The 19740-nt window shown below is 39.7% G+C and overlaps 1 protein-coding gene across 4 annotated transcripts in view; it reads right to left on the bottom strand.

Moving 5' to 3' along the window:
• Positions 1-19740, bottom strand: part of CHCHD3 (coiled-coil-helix-coiled-coil-helix domain containing 3) — a 276250-nt gene that overhangs the window by 33661 nt on the left and 222849 nt on the right. For 2 of the 4 annotated variants that reach the window (XM_043589548.1, XM_043589547.1), the window contains 2 exons: positions 18555-18625; positions 13566-13642 (listed from right to left, as the gene is read on the bottom strand). In XM_043589548.1, the coding sequence (XP_043445483.1) occupies positions 13566-13642; positions 18555-18625 (148 nt within the window). The remainder of the gene's footprint in view (positions 1-13565; positions 13643-18554; positions 18626-19740) is intronic. The other 2 variants (XM_043589550.1, XM_043589549.1) reach the window with 1 other exon arrangement.

The following is a 19740-nucleotide window of genomic DNA, read 5'->3' on the forward strand; positions in this document are numbered from 1 at the left end:
TAACCTACCAAGCCACCCAGGTGCCCCCACAAGGGTTTCCTTTAATGAAAATTCAAAGTCCCTTCTCAAGTAAAAACATCCTGTGAGTAGAAGCTAAAAGCAGGAAAAAGTTTTAGAAGACTTTAAAATCAATTTAGTATGGGGCGCCTGGGTGGCGCAGTCGGTTAAGCGTCCGACTTCAGCCAGGTCACCATCTCGCGGTCCGTGAGTTCGAGCCCCGCGTCAGGCTCTGGGCTGATGGCTCAGAGCCTGGAGCCTGTTTCCGATTCTGTGTCTCCCTCTCTCTCTGCCCCTCCCCCGTTCATGCTCTGTCCCTCTCTGTCCCAAAAATAAATAAACGTTGAAAAAAAAATTTAAAAAAAATCAATTTAGTAAATAACGATATTGATATTAATTGAACACCTGTTAAGAGTGCTACGGCTATAAAGGTGGCTAAGACACAGCTCATGTCTTAAGGGGGAGACGGGCACAGGCAACCGCGATACAGACTGCAATGTAACAAGGGCTTGAGCTGTACAAACACAGAGGGAGCACTTAATTGTGTTCTCTTTTGGGAAGGGGGGGATGGGGGGAGGAAGTGTCAAGGAAGGGCTTCAGAGACACTAACATCTAAGACAGGTCTTGACAATGGAGTTTACCAGGAGCAGATGGTGAAGGTGTGCTGTGCTATGGGGGCAGTGTGAGCACGCCTGCAGAAGCAGGAAGGTGTGAGGCGTGTTCTCTCTTTAAGGAAGAACTCTGAGGTCCATGACAGACTGCGGCAAAAGATGAGGTTGAGGTCATGTCAAAAGTTATTTTTATATTGTGCTTTAATATTGTAAGTTTTGGGTGTTTGTCCCAACTTCTATATAATGATTTATTAGATACTGTCAATTATTCAGCTTTAAAGCAGAAACTTATTTCACTTTTAATCATATGGATCAGACTGATGGATGAGTATCTGGAGATTGCAGGGCAAGCTGTTAAAAAAAAAAAAAAAAAACTATTATCAGTTGCCGCTACTTATCACTGCAAACCAAAATCATCACAACGCTGTGCAACCAAATAAAATTTGGGTGCTGAGGATGACAGGAGACTGAGGCCACCACCCTTAGCCCCTATTTTCAAATGTTGTGTTCATGAAAACAAGTGTCTCTGTCTTCCTGATAATAAGCAAAGATGGTAAATAAGCTTAGAAACTACATTTATATTTTTAAAAATACCCTTTATCATTTGTAAGTCTGATGATTCCACCCAGGATTTCATTTGAAAACAATCCCATTCACTGGTCCCCAGAAGTGCGAAAGCTACTAAAGGGCCTGGGAGAAAGCTGTTCTTTCCAAGGTTTCTGTGTTCCCACGTCACTATGTGGATCTACATTTTTTCACAGAAACAAGGTTATACTCATGATTGGCTTAGCTTTTAAAATCCAGGATGTAGTTTATTTTTTTTAAGTTTATTTATTTAATTTGGGAGAGAGAGAAACAGACCACATGAGCAGGGTAGGGGCAGACAGAAGAGAGAGAGAATCCCAAGCAGGCTCTGTACTACCAGCACAGAGCCATGATCTGAGCCTAACTGAGCCATCAAGGCACCACTAAAATCCAGAATGTAATTTAAACACACACACGCACACACATACACACAATTTTTTTTTTCTTTTTGCTTCTTTTCCTTCCCACACCCCCCAATCTCCAGTCTTTTATTCTTAACTGCAAACATACAGGGGTTAAATAGGTTTTTGAGGACTAACCTGGGATGTTAAAATACAATTATTATTTTGAGCAGTGTTGCTGTTAGCTAATGATTTGACAGAAAACATGTGTCTTTAAACATGTTTTTAGAGGCATGGTACATTCTCAATTGCAATTTTATATGTCCAGGGATTATCTCCAAAGAAACCATACACTGAATTATATGATGGACATCAACTTAAAAACACACGGAGTTCACTCAACAGAAACCTGAACTATTGATGACCATCCCAATTTGCTAACTATTGATAGCCATCATGGGGTATGCCAAAAACAAGAATGGCCTTCAGTTAATTCCTATTTAGCATCTCTGTGATTATCACCTTCCATAGATACAGAAGACATACCTGGAGGTGGGGGAGGAGGAGAGGTAACTTGCTAAAACAACTCAATTGCAAAATGTGAAGGATAAAGATTATGCCCAGTAAAATTTCTGCTGACATGGATATTTACTATTCCATTATAGCTATATTGACATTATGGAATGTAACAATTACGAGACATCCTAAGTGGGGGGGAAAAAAACCCAGGGAGACCAAGACCCACAAACAAGAGAAAATGAGCCTATTTTCTTGGTAGTTGCTATAGCAAAATCTGTAGCATATTAAACATTCTCTTTTTCTTAAATCTACTCTCTAGAAACTGCATCATACAAAAGGGGAATTTTATGGCATGAGGTACAAATAGATGTATCATTAATAAGAACAGATCAGCTTTTTGAAGAACATGGCCAAAAGCCTAGCACTGGGATCTTTTAAAGATCTGGCCTTAATGCACTCTCTGGAGCAATGATCCTATTTTCTTTGCATCACCAAGTTCCGAGAGTGTATTTTTCATTTGTCTTGTCATCAGTTCGGAAAGGTGAGGATGTGTATACATTTTGGTTTTCAATTCTCCTATTAAATCAGCTTCTCAGTGCTTCAGTCTCCAAATGCTCCAAAAGAGGTATGGATTGACATTTCTGCCAAAGGACAATTTTTTGCTCTGTAGTTTTTCCCAGAGTTAATGGAAAAAGTTCTACCACTAATCTTTTCAATTCACCTCTAGGGAATTATAAACCAGCAGCAAAAACTCTAAAGGTTGTGCCAAAATGTAATATTTTTAAATTACACAAGTCAAAAAAGCTGAAAATTTTCACAAAATGGGTTTTGCTTTTCTTAAAGGAGAGAGAGACACACACACTTGGGAGGCCAGATTTAGATTCACATTGTAATAAAACCTCTAAAGTTAAGTAACCTAGGCTCTGCCAACTCTAACCCCACTAGATCTGTACAGAAATTGATCCTGTATAGGGCTGAGTGTCTACTATGTGCCCAGAATGTTACCTACGTTATTCATCACCCCTTATTACAAACCCCATGGGTTATTACAGGATATACATTTCCTACATCAGCAAAGAGCAGCCCAATGCCACATAGTAAGGACTGTCAGGGTTCAAACTGCACCCATGTTATAGGAACAAAAGTACCAATTCCAAAAGATTTATGTACAAATTCATTTCACTGCAGTAGTTTTGTTTTGGTGTTTACACCACTCAAAAAAAAAAAAAACAATAAATAATCTGAAACAAAACTAAGTGCCTGTCTGTAGGGGATGGGCTCCATGAATTCTGATGGATCAATGGCATAGAATAATATTAAAAGAATGAGTTGGAATTACAGGTGATGACCAAGGAGGATATATCCATAACAAATTAAAGTCAAAGAAAATACATATGGCGCAATCTCATGTGGTTGTGTGTGTGTGTGTGTGTGTGTGTGTGTGTGTGTGTGTGAAAAATAAAACGAACATCTATATTTATTGTTTCTATGGGTAGACATAAATGTGGAAGGATTACTATCAAACTACAATGTCACATGATTTGCTTTTAAGGGGTTAACCTGGAAGAAAAATGAAGAAAAAAATTACATTTGCCTTGTTATAAAAAAAAAGTACTACCTTGATAATTTTTAAAAATCCAATAGTATTTATTAATTTCATATACTTTTCACACTAAGCCTCTAGGATGGATATCAAGGGGCAAAGGTTGATTACAAAATGCAATGGGAAGGAAAAAGAGTTCTTATTTATTTAATAATAATACTAGGATCTTATGGCAACATAGGAGCTAATTTTATATGTCTTGGGTCCATGCAATCACCGTTAGACATCAATCAAAAACCACATACCCAGACAGACCGTATCTGAATAAACCACATAAAATTTGCCTTTAACACACTCTTTGCAACATGCAGAATCTGGTATCATGTGAACTCTTAGTATACCATTCAAAGAGATCACGCCTAGGAATATTTTTTAAAGTTCACCATTATACCATTTCAGTTAAAAGATGATCCCATAACTTGGTCTGCAGGGACAGTGCTAAATAAGGAACTGGCATACTGGCTTTTGGTGTTCCTTTATCTGAAAAGGTTCTTTCTCTGCTAAAATGCCCTAGGATTTCCCCACACAGCATCCTATGAACCAAACGTTTCTTGAACTCTCTCTTCCCTTTGTTTCTTTTCAATCAAAACTGCTCTTTCCTGTGGCCAGTCTCTTAAAGCCCTGAACTTTGCAAAGAGACAGTTAATGAATTAATATGTGCTTATTTTTGAATGGGTATTAATAATGTTAAAATAATAGTAACTAATAGTATATAATAACTTGTGATTATAAGAAACACACACACACACACACACACACACCAAACATTACCCTTGTATATTTGATAGAAGATGTCTAAGAATAATGACCAACTCAGAAGGCATAATCCCATGGTGAGAATTATGGGCACGAGGTATAGGAGATATAAAATATATATGTATTTTGGGGGCACCTGGGTAGCTCAGTTGGTTGAGTGTCTGGACTCTTGATTTCGGTTCAGGTCATGATCTTACGGTTCATGGGATCGAGTGCCAAATCAGGCTCTCTGACAGCATGGAGCCTGCTTGGGATTCATTCTCTCTCTCTCTCTCTCTCTCTCTCTCTCTGTCTCTCTCTGCCCACCCCCTGCAACCCCTGCTCATGCTCTTTCAATCTCCTTCTCAAAATAAATAACTACACTTTAAAAAATATTTTCAAGTAGGTAGGATTCTTGGCTGAATCCTCACATCTTACTCCCTCTGCTTTTCACAACATGGTGTGTGAAGTCTGACTCTAATTTCCTTTATAGCTTCATATTCCATCACATCTCCCTCCACATTCATCACAACCATTTCCAGCATCCAATTCCCTCTTCGTGGAAAGCTATTCCCCCTCTTCCTACCTTTTGGATATCTCAAAGTGGAAAGACCCAGCCTACACCAGTCACCTCCTCCTGCAACCCAGATTCCCTTCCTTACTCCTATAGCATTTTGCCTGTACCTTTCTATCAGCATTTACCCCACTTTAGTTACTTGTGTATTAATCTGCCTCCCCCATGTATTCTACAAGTGTTTTGAAGTCAAGGATCATAACCTCGTCATATCTATATGTCCCGTTTATAAAAACCACCAGGAATGTATGAGGTAAGAGATACTCAACAGTTTTTCTTGAACAAATGTTATAGTTTCTGTGTGAGGTTTTGACATCTCTGTAGCAGAGCTAATGATCTCAACAAGGGCAAGACCCCTGAGGACAGGGACTCAAAGTTACATTTCTGCAGTTCCGGTGCCAACAGCATTTGGAGGAGCATCAAAGACCTTTGATGGATGGATCTGTTGACTTTAATGATGATTTAAATTCTCTAAAGCAAAAATGTCATATTAATAATCTTTCAAAATAAATAGACGTCACTGAGCTCTTCACTGGGGGAAGAATCCCAATAAATGAGGATGGCAGAATCCACCAATTGGATTCTGGTGGCAGAATCCACCAATTGAAAGGACCTCCAGGACAGGGGCATCAATGAAATTGGTCTGCCAGCGAAATCCACTATCTCAACTTCAAAGACCTCAAAAATACGCCCAAACCAACACTCAACTAACCAAACCAAAACCACATATTATTTAAGTAGTGACAAAACACTTGATTCCTGCTTCCCCTCAACTAACGAAGGAGGTCTGAAAGATGGATTCGACACCCGACGATGTCATTTTCTTCTTTGCATCAGCGTCTTTTGTATCAGAGAAACACTATCGTGAAAAGAGCCAGTTAATTGTGAGTAGCACCAAATGAGCTGTGATGGAGGTGTTATGAGTGTGTAGCAGTGAAGCCTGGTGCAGAAAACAGCAGCATCTGGGCGTGCAGCTTGCAAAGTAATGAGACTGTGATGATGCGCTGGCACCGGGCTTTGAGCGCTTCATCTTGCTCAAGAGCTCTGCTGGGGAAACAAAGGTGAGAGGCATTGACCTCCTTCCCACAGCTTGCACGAGCACACAAAATAGGAAAGGATCAAGGATCGAGGCCCTTCTCTCTTCTGCTCCTTGCCAACACACCCCTTTTTCAGAACTGATGGTTCATAGTTGGGGGCCCAGCATAAAGCAGGCTGAGCAAGCTTCTGCCATATGAAGTGTCATGTCTGAACATGTCTACAGTAATTGGCAATTCATTTTTCATCCTGAAGGCAGAAACAGGTGTATGCTACCTTCAAAATCCCAATCATAAACCATGCTGAATGTGCCTCTCACACGGGCAGCTTTGTTGAGTTCTCTACCAGTGGCAGGCTGGTGGACTTCAGAGTCTCCAGGGATGTGGATGTCTCACAAACAGGTATGTGTGTAATCCCAGAAGCATAAGAGAACAAAACGAAGAGCAAATGGCAGCAAATTAAAAAAAATAAAATCCCACCACACAACAGCAGCCCTTAGTCTTTGTTGTGTTAATACTGTAATTGGCAAATAGCTGACTTCTTTATACTTAAGATCCCTACAAAGCATGTTTAACATACTGAAAAGGGAGGTTTGAGCCCTCACAAAGGAACAAAGCCAGATGTATCACTTGCACAGTATTTCTTGCCAGCTTCATCCAGAAACAGTAGCTGGGGTGACTTTTGAGAGGAGCCAAGAGCAAAAACGCCCCTTAATGAGCGCATCTATCAATTTTCAAGGGACACAGTTGATTACCAGCATTTAGACGTATAAGCTCACAAAAGGAACACGGCAATTTAACTGTTGGCCACTGAATGAGAAAGCACATAAAACAGCTTAAGGCAGCCATGTGAGCAAGTTGGGGATGCTTGGCGACACTTGAACATGGGAACATGTGTGCTTCCGTTTCAACATGTAGAAAAGGGCCAAGATGCAGGCTTTTACAAGTTCTGAAGCATTTTGCCAGGATGCAATACATAGTATGAACAACTTGCTGCCTCGGGTTATTATATTACCAAGTACCAGTGTTACTGTATAAATGTTTCATTTATAAATAGCGCCTTCAAAATTCCTTTATCAAAAATAACTTTCAAAATGTAACCAGGTCTATCTACAAACAAGACTCTTAGCTAATGAGGAAGAAAGTATATAGGCAAATGTAATTTAATAATGGGGAGAAGACTAATTGTTAAGAAAATAAATAAATAAAGCAAAGCACGGTTTACTCCTATTTCAACAGCATTGAAACATACTGAATGAACGGTCCTGAGATAAGGGACTCTAATTCTAATGAAAACAATATGATTATGGACACAATTAGAAATCATAAGTTTCTTAAGGCTCACTAAATTCAAGAAACTTATTTTACCTAGGGCAAATTACAGTTAGAAGTTGGGCACTCCTAATATTTGGGGCAATTTTTTCCCCTCATTAAAATTAATTAACAACGACTTTAGGGTGCTTTAAGTATAATTACCATTACAAAAAAACTGCACTGATCTTAAGTGTTCATATTGTAGTAAAAATCATATGTATCTGTATAACCATTACCCAGAAAAGAATACTCCCGGCGGTTTGGAAAGTTTGTGTCCCTTTCCAAGCAAATGCCCTCTACCCCCATCGACCAGTGTGATTTCGGTCAATATAGACTAATTTTTCCTATTTTTGAATTTCATATATATGGAATCACACAAATGGAAGGACACATCATTGTTCCTGGCTCCTGGCTTCTGTTTTGCCTAACATGTTTCTCAGATTCACCCATGTTATCCATGTACCAACAGTTTGCGTTTCTGTTTTTGTGTGGTTTTTGTTTTTTTAACTGCTTCTATCCTACTGTATGAATATACCACAATTTGTTTATCCATTCTCTCACAGAGGACCATTTCGGTTGTTACTAGTTTTTGACTACTATGAATAAGCCTGATACGAACATATGTGCACAAACCTTTTCGTGGATGTATATTTTCTTTCCTCTTGGGTAAATACCTAGGACTGGAATTGCAGGGTCATAGAGCAAGTGTATATTTAAATTTATAAGAAACTGCCAAACTTTTTCAAAAGTGGCTGCCATTTTATACCTCCACCAGCAAAGGATAAAAGTTTTGGTTTCTCCACATCCTTACAAACAATATTATCAGTCCTTTTGGTTTGCAGCATTCCAATGTTATAACTCACACGGTCCGATAACTAACGACGTTATTAGCACCTTTCACGTGCTAATGGCCATCCTTATACCTTCCTTTGAAGTGTCTGTTCAAATCTTTTGCCTATTAAAAATTTTTTTTTTCTTAATGGTGTCTTAAGATGAACAGAACTTTTAAATCACGATAAGGTCCAAATTATCAACTTTTGTATTTTGTATGCTTATGTCTTAAGAAAAGTCAAAAGAGGCAACAATGAGAATCCTTGATAGACTGAAACCATGAGACATCTCACTATAAATTATCATTTCAAAAGACCTATAGAAATGTATGCCTAAGTAGAATTATCCTAGAAGTTCTGGTTTCGATTTTACTACCAGGGTTTGAACCCCAGGCATGGTGAAAGGCAACCACAGACATCTATAATTATCTGGTTGAAGGCAGGGAGGCCTGACAGTATTTGGAACAGACTTTGAGATGATAAAACATAACTGGATCTCACAATATGGCTGAACCTACACAACTTCTCAAAGATTGTCCCGAGAGCTATCATTTTTATGTGTAGATAACGGCTTTGATGTAATTTTTAACCATGCTCAAGATATAAGATGGTTAACTCTGCAACCTTGACAAAAGGAGAGAATTGAAAACCTACATCCTAGAACTTTCCCGGACATTTTAAAACATGGCAGGTCAGTAAGACAATAATTAACTCTAATTGGCCCTCCTACAAGCTTCTCTCCTTTCTACCTGGAGCTGAGTGTCACTCAAAAAGCAAAATAACTTTTTCTTACTTTGAAAACATCAAAGGAAAATCAAAAATTATTTTCTACTGGATCCTTTAAAACATAAAGGACCTCTAGTCAGAATCAACAAGAGGAACAAACTTCCAAGTCCCAGTTAGAAATATCTTTTGGGAGCTGTAAGCTGTATGGTTGTCTAATTACCCAAAAAAGCAAGGATCAAGGAACACATTCCAAAATACCATGCACTCTAGAACTCAAAATGTTCTCATTTAAATATTACAATACAAAGAAAGAAACAAGCTATCATTTTGGCAGAATCTTCATTTATCTGAGTGTGCAATTAATATTTCATATAACCATGTAGGGTATGCTAGATTCTAAATGGATTGTATTGATTAAGGAAGAAAGCTCAAGGCTAATGTTCTTGTAGGGGAAAACAGAAATCATTTGTTATCTCTCGTGGAACAAATCATGGATTCAGGAGCTTATGGCCACAAACCTAAGGGCTACAGCAAGACTGGTTAGGATCATTTACATTTAATGCACAAACAGGTTCCATTAAAGTCAAGAAGATGCCCAGAGCAACCCAAACCAACCGTGATTGCCACAGCTGGGACCCAGAAGAGAGTTCCAGGTCATGGATAGGATGTGGCGAATGTGACTGGACCTTTGGTGGCTTCTGTCACCACTTGAGGCTCCTGTACATCCTACATTGACATGATGAGGAAGTTGCTGCAATGACCCTCTCGTGACCTTGTGACCAACTGCAGATGCTCAAGTGATGGCTGCAGTCTGGGTTCTTTTTTGTGAAACAGACAATCCTGTCTATGGTTTACATCCCTGCACCTGCCCTACGTCCCAATCGCCTTGGCCACTCTGCCCTGCCCCTTTCAAATACAGAGACACCCTGGACTGAGTGGAATGCTGTGAGGGACAGTTTAGGAAGCAGAGGGGAAAAAATGCAGATTAAAAACCTAACCCCCAAGTAGTGTTAATGTTTCTTACCACTTACTTCTGTTCCCTTAAAAAACAGTGCAGAGACTAACTACAGAGATCCAAACCAAGGAACAAAAGGAAACTAAATAACTTAGATCTGATTAGAAGGGTCTCAATCTTAAAGGAATTTTAAAAAGCATTAATCACCTAAGGTTTCTTTGCAAATCTAACCAATCCTAAATGCCTATGACATGAAATGTTTGTCAAAAACTGGTGTGTTCCCAAGCAGACCTCACTTTAACTGGAACTAATTTGTGGTTGGACGCAGTTGGGATTTTGGGGGGAGGGGGGTGGAAAGGGAGACAGACTCCTAGCCGGAGAGGTGGCAAACTACTTTGTACGTACCCCCTGATGAAGGACAGAAGGGCAGCCGCACCATCTAGAAGATAATTCAAATGGCAGCCAGTGTCTCAGAACTGAATACAACTACTTACAACCCTCTTTAGATGAGGCTCAATGACAACATTCTTTTCCTTCTTTCCTAACTTTTAAACCTTCTCAGCTTGGATGCCCTCAAGAGAGTGGTGGTTATAGTTTCCATTTTACAGATGCAAGAGACAAGCCAAAGATGTAATAAATAACCTGCCTGGGGAACTGGTTGTTGGAAAAAACCAAGCCCATGTTTCGGCCAAATGTGTACTTGCCATTAGCTTCATATACAAAGTATATTCTTAAGCTCATAAACCTTGTTTTTCAAATTCCGAATTGAAATCCTCTACCAGTAACACATCGACAAACTCTAGACGGTACGTGACATACTGTGCAAGTTGACAAAAGTGAGCCGATGTTTTTTAAAAAACAACAAATAACCCTAAACTTCTAAATAGGCTATTGTAACCAAGTTTATACACAAAGGGTACAGGTATATTTATTTTATCTAGAATTTTGCCTCTTTAATTACTAAGTCCCTTACTGAATAATCAAGATGTTACTTGGCTTCAAGGTCCTTAGGGAATAAAATGTCACCACTGCAGCTGCTATATTTCCTGCTCACAGCCTTTCAAATTAAAAAAAGGGAAAGGAAGGCCCAATACAAATGCAGAATTTAATTAGTTAGTAAAAGCCCAAATCCTTGCTCAAAGCCCTGTTCTTCCTGCAATATCGCATTCTTTTCTTCTTGTGTAAACTTTTCATTATGAAGGAGACATCTTTATAATACAATAACTCTAGTTATAATGTAACTTCTGGTAACATAACTCCTGCATTAGAAAAGACAGCATGTTCAAGTAATGTTGTTTTAATACAATTTGTGTTCAGCAGAAACCAAGTCAACTTGGTCATTTAGAATTTGATCAATGTGAATTAGTGTCTCACTGAGATAAACCATTTGATCATTTAGAAATTGATCAATGAGAATCAGAGATAAAACATTTATCATGTACATTTGGTCTATCAGAGCCATTCACGCAGCACTAAAGTACGTTATAAGTAGACATCAATAAGTGTTAGAGACGATGTGCAGGGGACCTGTCAGCTGCAGATACAAATACATGTCCAACAGTATATAATTTTAAGCCTTTTGATAAGGCAAGTTATTCAATAAGGCAGCTGGAGTCACTGAAAAATTACTGGAGCTCAACTTTGGAGAAACCACAAAGAGCAGCACAGCGAAAGTAAACAGCTCAAACTTTCTGAAATAAGTTTTAATTAAAAGTAAAAGGTAAGTAACATAAATTTACTTGGCTAAACTTCTAGACGAGTTTTGAGACTATTAATCAGAGCAAACTTTGTACCTGCGGTACAATTAGTTCTATTAATCTAATATTTCCAAGTTGAAGTCAAGTTGACGTTCAGGCATACTGGTTTATGCATCTAACAGAATTATAAATTTGCCAGTCAAAACTTTATTTAATTATTTCACGGCCAATTAAGCAGGATCTTTAAACACTGTTGCTTAAAACTGTCCATGATCCCATGTGTAATTATAGAGAACACGAGAAACACCTGCTGATACGATACCACTGGCCTGTCATCCTCAGTTTCTCTAATGAATTAGAGAAATCATACACCCAAAAGAGAAACAAAACAGTACTGCCAGTGTAGAGGCGCAGAACTTGCCACCCCAAAATATGTCCCTCTGGCATAGGGTTAGTTTTGGTTGATCATTCGGAAAAAACACACGCCAACGCACGGGAAGCTCTGGAAACCAAGGAGAAATAACCCTCTCGCAAGAGACGTACCCATGCATAAGGGAAACCTCCATGGGTGGGGGGAGGTCTCCCTTGCTGTACCAGGAAGAGGGGGGATGACTCAGTCTGTAGAAAGTCCTCTCTCAATGGAGAAGACAATGACTTAAGTCTGCATAACCACCTCACCCTTGTTGACTGGGCTCCTGTAACTGATTCTGTACCTCTAACATCTTTTGTCTTTAGCTGAAGACAGACGGTATTTAAGATGATGCTTTGGGCCATTTTGGAGAGTTACTCAGTTTTTCCAGGTCTCTTTCACATATACATGTCGCTGCTCTTTGAGTTGTGTTCTCCTGTTAATTGGTTTTACACAAATTTAATTATTCAACCAGCCAAAGAACCCAGAGGAAGGGAAAACTTTCCCACCCCTACATCAGTCAAAGTGAAACCTAATAAAAGCAAAACAGTTTAAAGTTAAAGGATTTTACATTGAAGAAAACTTTGAATATATGGTAATACTTACAAAACCCATTTTATCTCAAGGAGTTTTGCACAGCACTCCTCAGATACTCTAAAATCACCTCAACTTCTTCCACAGGGTGACTAATCTTTTAATACTTTGTAAGGATAGCCCAGGCTTCTTCCACGAGCCTAAATTTATAAGTCGGGCTTCAACAACTTCGTTCAAGGATAAAAGTGAAAACCCCTTCTGAAGTCAGGCACACAAAGGAGTATTAGTAGTGCTCACATCCAATCTCAGAATCACACTCCTTCATCTTTCAAAGAAACAGAAGCCACGCTGAAAAGTTACACCTCTAACAAAAGGATTCCAGAACTGTTTTCCACAGACCTACATCACTTCCCACATACACATTTTCTCCTTTCCGGAAGGTAGAAACGGGCCACTTCATTATGGAAAGAAACATCAGTCGTCTTTAAAATGCTTTTCATTTGGTTGATAGCGCATGTCTTCACGAGGTTTTCCACTGCCTTCAACATATTCCTATTTCTTTGATATGTGCTTTTACATTTGCTTGATATTAGCTTTTATATTTAAAAAACAAACAAACAAACAAACAAAAAAACGCGTGGAGCGCCTGGGTGGCTCAGTCGGTTAAGCATCTGACTCTTGATTTCAGCTCAGGTCATGATCTCCCGTTTGTGGGATGGAGCCCCGCGTCCGGCTCTGCACCAACAATGTGAAGCCTGCTTGAGACTCTCTCTCCCTCTATCTATCTGTCCCTCCCCTGCTTGGGCACGCTCTCTCTCTCTCTCTCTCAAATAAACAAACATTAAAAAAAAAAAAAACCCGCATATGTACAAAATACACTGGTAACAATGGTTCAGCTTTGCAGGTGTGGCATTCAGGCCCTACTGAACCCCAAAGAGGTCTGACTGTGACAGGGATCGTGAAGCAGGGCCCCTGCAGCACTCTTCCCCTACTGCTCTGCCACACCCCTCAGGGCGCCCTAGGTCCCCAGGGCTTCACACTAGGTCACCGGGTCTCCCGCTGGGCTGGGGGCTTCCTGAGGATAAGAACCCTTTCTGTTACCTTTTTTGCTTAACATCATGTAGATTTTGTCTGGAAGCATACAGAAACTTCTCCTGTGGTGTACAGCTGCGTAAGAACTGGACATAATAATAAAATTATATCATCACAATATATTTAACAATGAAAACTAATAAAATCAAATACGCCCTGGGCATTTACCTTGTGCTAGACCAATGCAAAGCACCGTCAGTGTAACATTACTTGATGTATTAGTTTGTTTAATTAATGACCTATCAGGTGGAAAATAAGGATTAATATGGAACGTAATTCTCGGTATGCTGAGCTATGTGACACAGTACTAGGGTCCTAGCAGCACATACCTAAGAATTAGCACCATAAATGGCTCTATTTAACACATATTAACAAAGGGTGATAAAAGGTGACTGGAACTGCCAACAGTGACGTTTTAGTTGGACTGGGTGAGTAACGGTTACCTTTTGAATAAAAGCTAGACGTAAAAAAAAAGAAAAAAAAAACTGCTGGGCTTGCTAAGTGATTTGGGTTTTATAGATAAAATCTTAAAGCGATTGTGGTCGGGAAGAGTTCTTGCAGGGAAATAAACAGCCCACATTCTTAATCTCCAAATTGATTCTTACTGAAAAAAAATGGTAAACAGTATTTTTAATAACTTATTAGGGACACAATTATTCCATTACAGTAGAACTAATTTGGGGTTTTTCAGATGCTCTCTATTGTAAAGTTCTGTCTTCCTCCTGCTCTCTCTGGTGGGCTCTGAGTTCCACACTGGCGAGGTCCTACCTGTCTCCTCAGAGCTATGTACTCAGAACTCGGAGGGCATGTCACACAGGAGCTCTCTGAATGAATGACGCGGCAATAAAATAGGAGGAAAAATCCCATTAAATCTAAAGTGTTTCAATGGGTTCCTGCCAAAACTATAAACTGAAAGACTGAAGGGTGAGTTAATATTTAAGCATCCTTAAAATAATTCCATTAGCTATCCTGGCGGGACGCATGGATGTGACTGGTGTTTATCACGTGCCACCTCAAACGCTCTTAGCTTTCTTTCTCTTTACAATGATTTTGTGTGGGGGCGCCCGGGTGGCTCAGTCGGTTAAGCAACTGACTTCGGCTCAGGTCATGATCTCACGGTTCGTGGGTTCGAGCCCCGCGTTGGGCTCTGTGCTGACAGCCCAGGGCCTGGAGCCTGCTTCGGATTCTGTGTCTCCCTCTATCTCTGTTCCTCCCCTGCTCCTTCTCTGTCTCTCTCTGTCTCTCAAAAATAAATAAACGTTAAAACAAAACAAAACAACTTTATAATGATTTTGTGTGCCCCTCTATCAGGTGGGTAATAACACCCTTGAAATTGTACTTTAGAAAGCTTCCATCTCCTGTAACCAAGATGCACCCAAATGAACACTCCTGTCAAATAAAATTAACTAAATCCTCCCCAAAGTTCTTCAGAGCCTGTTGAGATCAACAATGCTGAAATCAACAATGTCATGCAATGAAAAGGATACAGTATACTGCCTTGCAAAAGACTGAAGTTGCCAGGATTACCTGAGATGCTCAGGTCTCTAAGGAGAAACAAAGTTCCACTGAGTAACTTCCATGCCTTCAAAGATGGTAAGCATCTCTTATAGCCAAGGCACTATCACTTCCTACGCATGAAGCTAACAAACTCACCACAAATCAAAATACAAACTTTCTAAGAAGCTCCATCTAGCAGGTAGTATTGGGCGGGGGGGGGGGGGGGGGGGGGGGGCGGGAGGGCTAATATAATGGAAGCCACTCTCTGAAAAACTAGCTCTTAAAATTCCTTCACAGTATGTGAAAACCTGGGGTTTTGTTTGCACCAGAGTTGGGCAAACTGCCAAGTCCAAGGGCAGAGTCTCCAAGACTGTCCCCACCCTGGGATCATCTGCAAGTTCAAGGGGTTCCCAAAACTGCTCCAGCCTTAATAATTCACTAAAAGTATTCACAGAACTCACAGAAAGCTATTAAACTCACAGTTATGGCTTATCATGGGAAATGACACAGAGAGTTAGCCAAAGGAAGAGATACATAGGATAGACTCTGGGAGAGTTCTAAATGCAAAGTTTCCACTCTCCTCAAGATGCTCTACTCCCCTGGCATCAACCTGTGACAATATGCACAGAGAATCAACCAGAGAAGCTCACCCAAATTTCAGTGTCCAGAGTTTCACTGGGGCCTCATCGCATAGGTTTGCTTGACTGATCGCTCATGTGGCTGAATTCAGTCTCCAGCACCACTTCCCCAGAGATTGGTTTGACAACACATGGCCCAAAGGGCCCATCGTGACTAATGAAACGCTTCCATCACTTGGGAAATTCCAAAGGATTCCAAATTCCCTCTCCCAGAAGATGAGTATATAGGCCAGACCTCTCTTTGGGAAAAGCCAAATTCTTTACCACGCCAAATGAGAGTAGAATTTAATAAAGAATAATATCTTATAAAGGTAACAGAGAATGAAGCTGCTGAGGCTCTGATTAAAACTAAGTCGAGGGGCTCCCAGGTGGCTCAGTCGGTTGAGTGACAACTCTTAATTTGGCGCAGGTCGTGATCTCATGGTTTCATGGGTTCAAGCCCCGTGTCAGGCTCTGCATGCTGAGTGTGTGTGGAGCTTGCTTGGGATCCTCTCTCTCCTTCTCTCTCTGTCCCTCCCCCACTTGTAGTCTTTCTGTCTCTCTCAAAATAAATAAATAAACTTAAAAAAAACAAAAACAAAAACACTAAGCCTAACCTACAGCTCCATGTTGTCTTGGAGAAAGTAAGTCAGCAAGACATTTATTTTTGTGTTCCCTGCAGCCTCTCATTTGCCAGCAGGCTAGTCCAGGCTGAATGACGTGGCAGCTGCACAGGGCTTTTAGGAGAGTGATTCTGTTCATCTAAAACCAGATTTACCTCTCTCTATAAAAATCGAGCCTCCACCAGTTTTCCAATCTGCTAAACCTCTATTTCTGGTTTTCCCTAGTGCCTAAATTCAGGTGTCACGGGCTGAAGGGACCCCTCCCCAACCAAATTCGTATGTTGAAGATCTAATGACCGGTATCAGAAAGTGTATTTGGACAAAGGGTTTTCAAAGAGGTAATTAAATTAAACTGCAATCATTACGGTGAGCCCTAATGCAATGTGATTTATAAGAAAAGGAGACTGAGACACGGATGTGGAGAGGGAAGACAGGCCAACCGTGCGGGCACCCCGATCTCACACTTGCAGCCTCCAGACTGTGAGGAAATCAACTTCTGTGGAACCACTCAGTCTGTGGTTCTCTGTTACGGCAGCCCTAGCAAACGAATACACCAGTCACTCACTAGTCCAGGTCTAATCTTTCAGTGACTTGCTTGCACCCCCTATCTTTTCTCTTTCACTTACATAGTCCTCCCGTTTCCTACTACTGCTTCTTGTTCCTCACCCCCTGGTCAAGCCTCGCATCCACTGTCTGGTTAGTATTACCAAAGGAGCACGGAAATCAAGCGCTTACCTGGTCAAAGACCTTCCAAAGACTTCTTGCTACATGAAGACCAACTTCTTAGCCCAGCAGTTATCAAAGGACCGTACTGACTTTTCCAACTTCATCTTGCACGAGAGTCCCTCTGAGTCAAACCACTGATCTTAAGGGATTTGTCACCCAACTCAAGAACATGATTTTCCTTCTGAATCCTTTCCTTTCCACCTGTTCAATATTCCCCTTCAAGCCTCAAGTGAGTAATTGTTTTCCTTATGATAACGTCATAGATCATTCTAGTCAGAATTGATCCCCTTTGATTTATCATAAATTTTACTTATTTGAATAGCTACCCTCTGACAGTAGAGGAATACCCAGGGTGCCAAGTCAAAGATTCTCATGGCATAGAGACAGAAAGGAAAACAATTGTTACGTTATCATTAGGGGAAAAGATAAACCATAACTTGAAAAATACACTATGTAGAGTACCTTTTAAAATCAAGTCCAAATCCATTTTTATATCTAAATACTTAAGAAAGCACATTAACCTTTAAGAGTGAGATTTGTGGCCCATTCTTTGAAGGTCTCTCCCTGCTGACCTAAAAAGATAATTCACTAACAAAGACAAAGAGGTTTGCCTAAATATACCTCAAACTACCTTTAAAAAAAAAAAAAAAAAAGATTTTTTTTTTTATTACATTAAAGAACACACTAATATCCATTTACCATACAAATTGTGCCACAGCAGAAAGTAATAAATAATGTTACACTTTAGGGTTTAATCATTTTATCAAAAGCTTATAAACATGCACCAGGAAGAAGGTCAGAGCCCAATACGATCTTTCAACTAAACCTGTCACAATACCGTTTTTTGCTTCACTAATTTGCACATGTGCTACTAACAGGGGTTACACAATAAAACTATTTATACTCTCAGGAAAATTCTGAATGATGTCTTCTTACCTAATGTGAGAACTGGCAGCAAAGGGAAAGTACAGGGCTACGGGTCACGGACACTTTGATCCATCAATTAGAACATTCATTTAAACATTCCAAGGATTAATAGAGGCAGCAATTTAACATCACCTTCATAATCAAGGGCAAGGTAAAGTCTGTGATTTAAATGCTTTCAAGGTACATGGGAAGAAATGAAAACAGCTTGAACATGAGAAAAGTGGTTACTCAAATTTGGACATGCCTGTCATTTTATTATATAAAACTGAATGGTCTCTATGATTCTATTAACAGAGATAGCAATTTCACATCACCTTCATAATCAAGGGCATCCCATCTTATATAATATTATTCCAAATGAAAACTCTATTAGCATTGCTTTCAACTTCCTCTTACTTCATGAAATTGAGTTGCAACAAGCTTTCATCAAATGCCCTTTCCTTGTATTTGGAGAACATGGATGCACCTCCCTACCCAAATACCCAAATACACTTCCAAGTATTCCAGAGGGCCCACAACAAGCCATCCACTATTCAAGAAGCAAGAACATTGTACTTTGATCTTGTCAAGGACGGGAAATACTGTAACATTATGTGTTAAAAACTTACTTGAACTTTGCTTCCACCTCTTCAGCTGCTTTCTGATATTGTTCGGTGGTGACTTTGTAGAATTCTGAGCTCTGTGGACAGAGATTGACAGTAGAGTTTTCACTACTCAAGAGGGCAAAATGTGAGTAAGACTTACAGTTACAAAATGATACATAAAATCTTTTTTTCAGCCATTCAAGCAGTAGGACAAAGATTTCTTACGTAAGTGACATAGATACTTATAAAAGTGCACGTAAAGAAAGGTATCCATTAAAATAATAGCACATCTGCTGGTATACAAGTTGTAATTAGAGTAAACCTTCATTGTTATAATTCATCATTATTTGATCCTTGTGAGAAAATTCTTCACATATTTGCCTATTATTCCAATGTTCTACCTGGGATATTAAAGGTTCACTTCTTTTTATACAGTATTTTTGTCCTCAAGATGGATTCTTTACAGAGTAGAATGTGTTCTATTACCTTCACATGACCACAAGAGCATCAATATTTATAACAAATTAATTAGTAAGAACAGGGTATGGGTTTAGGTAATTTTTTTACCCCCTAAAAAAAAAATGTTTCCAGTATTACATAAATGAACACATAAGCAACATAAATCAAGCTGCAATAGGAAAGGAATGCCTTTCCTGAGGCAGAAAAATTTTAAACTATCCATTCTGGCTGGCTACGTTGAAACCTATCTTACTTCAGGGGGTGGCCTAAATGACCCCAAGAGCCTTCAGACTCAATGAAATACCCTGCAAAACCTGTCCCAGGACAAAAGAATACTACATGATACAGTGGTCTCTTGTGCACCTTCAATCCCTAATCACTCAGGTTACACATACATGACTCGGGGTAGTTTATTTTTTAATAAATCATTGTTGGTTGGTGAGAAAATGAAAATGAAATCCTCTTCACACCAGTGACCCCTCTGCATTTAACAATCTGGGTTGCCCAATGACAGTCACATCCAGGTTTGTTGGATGTAGATAAAATCAATAGATATGTGATTAGACAGCAGACTCGGGGTGGCTGGAGCAATGGACAGGTCACCATTTGAGATGATGAATGGCTCTCTATCAACCCAGAGTCCCCTACGATGCTAACATTTACTATAATCTTATTTGGGCTGCGATTTATCTTTCTTGCACCTGATCAATAAAGATGAACAGAACAGTTGTAAGGATCGATTGTAATTTTT

The sequence above is a fragment of the Prionailurus bengalensis genome, chromosome A2 (assembly GCF_016509475.1).
Source record: "Prionailurus bengalensis isolate Pbe53 chromosome A2, Fcat_Pben_1.1_paternal_pri, whole genome shotgun sequence".
In the NCBI taxonomy this organism is placed as follows: domain Eukaryota; kingdom Metazoa; phylum Chordata; class Mammalia; order Carnivora; family Felidae; genus Prionailurus; species Prionailurus bengalensis.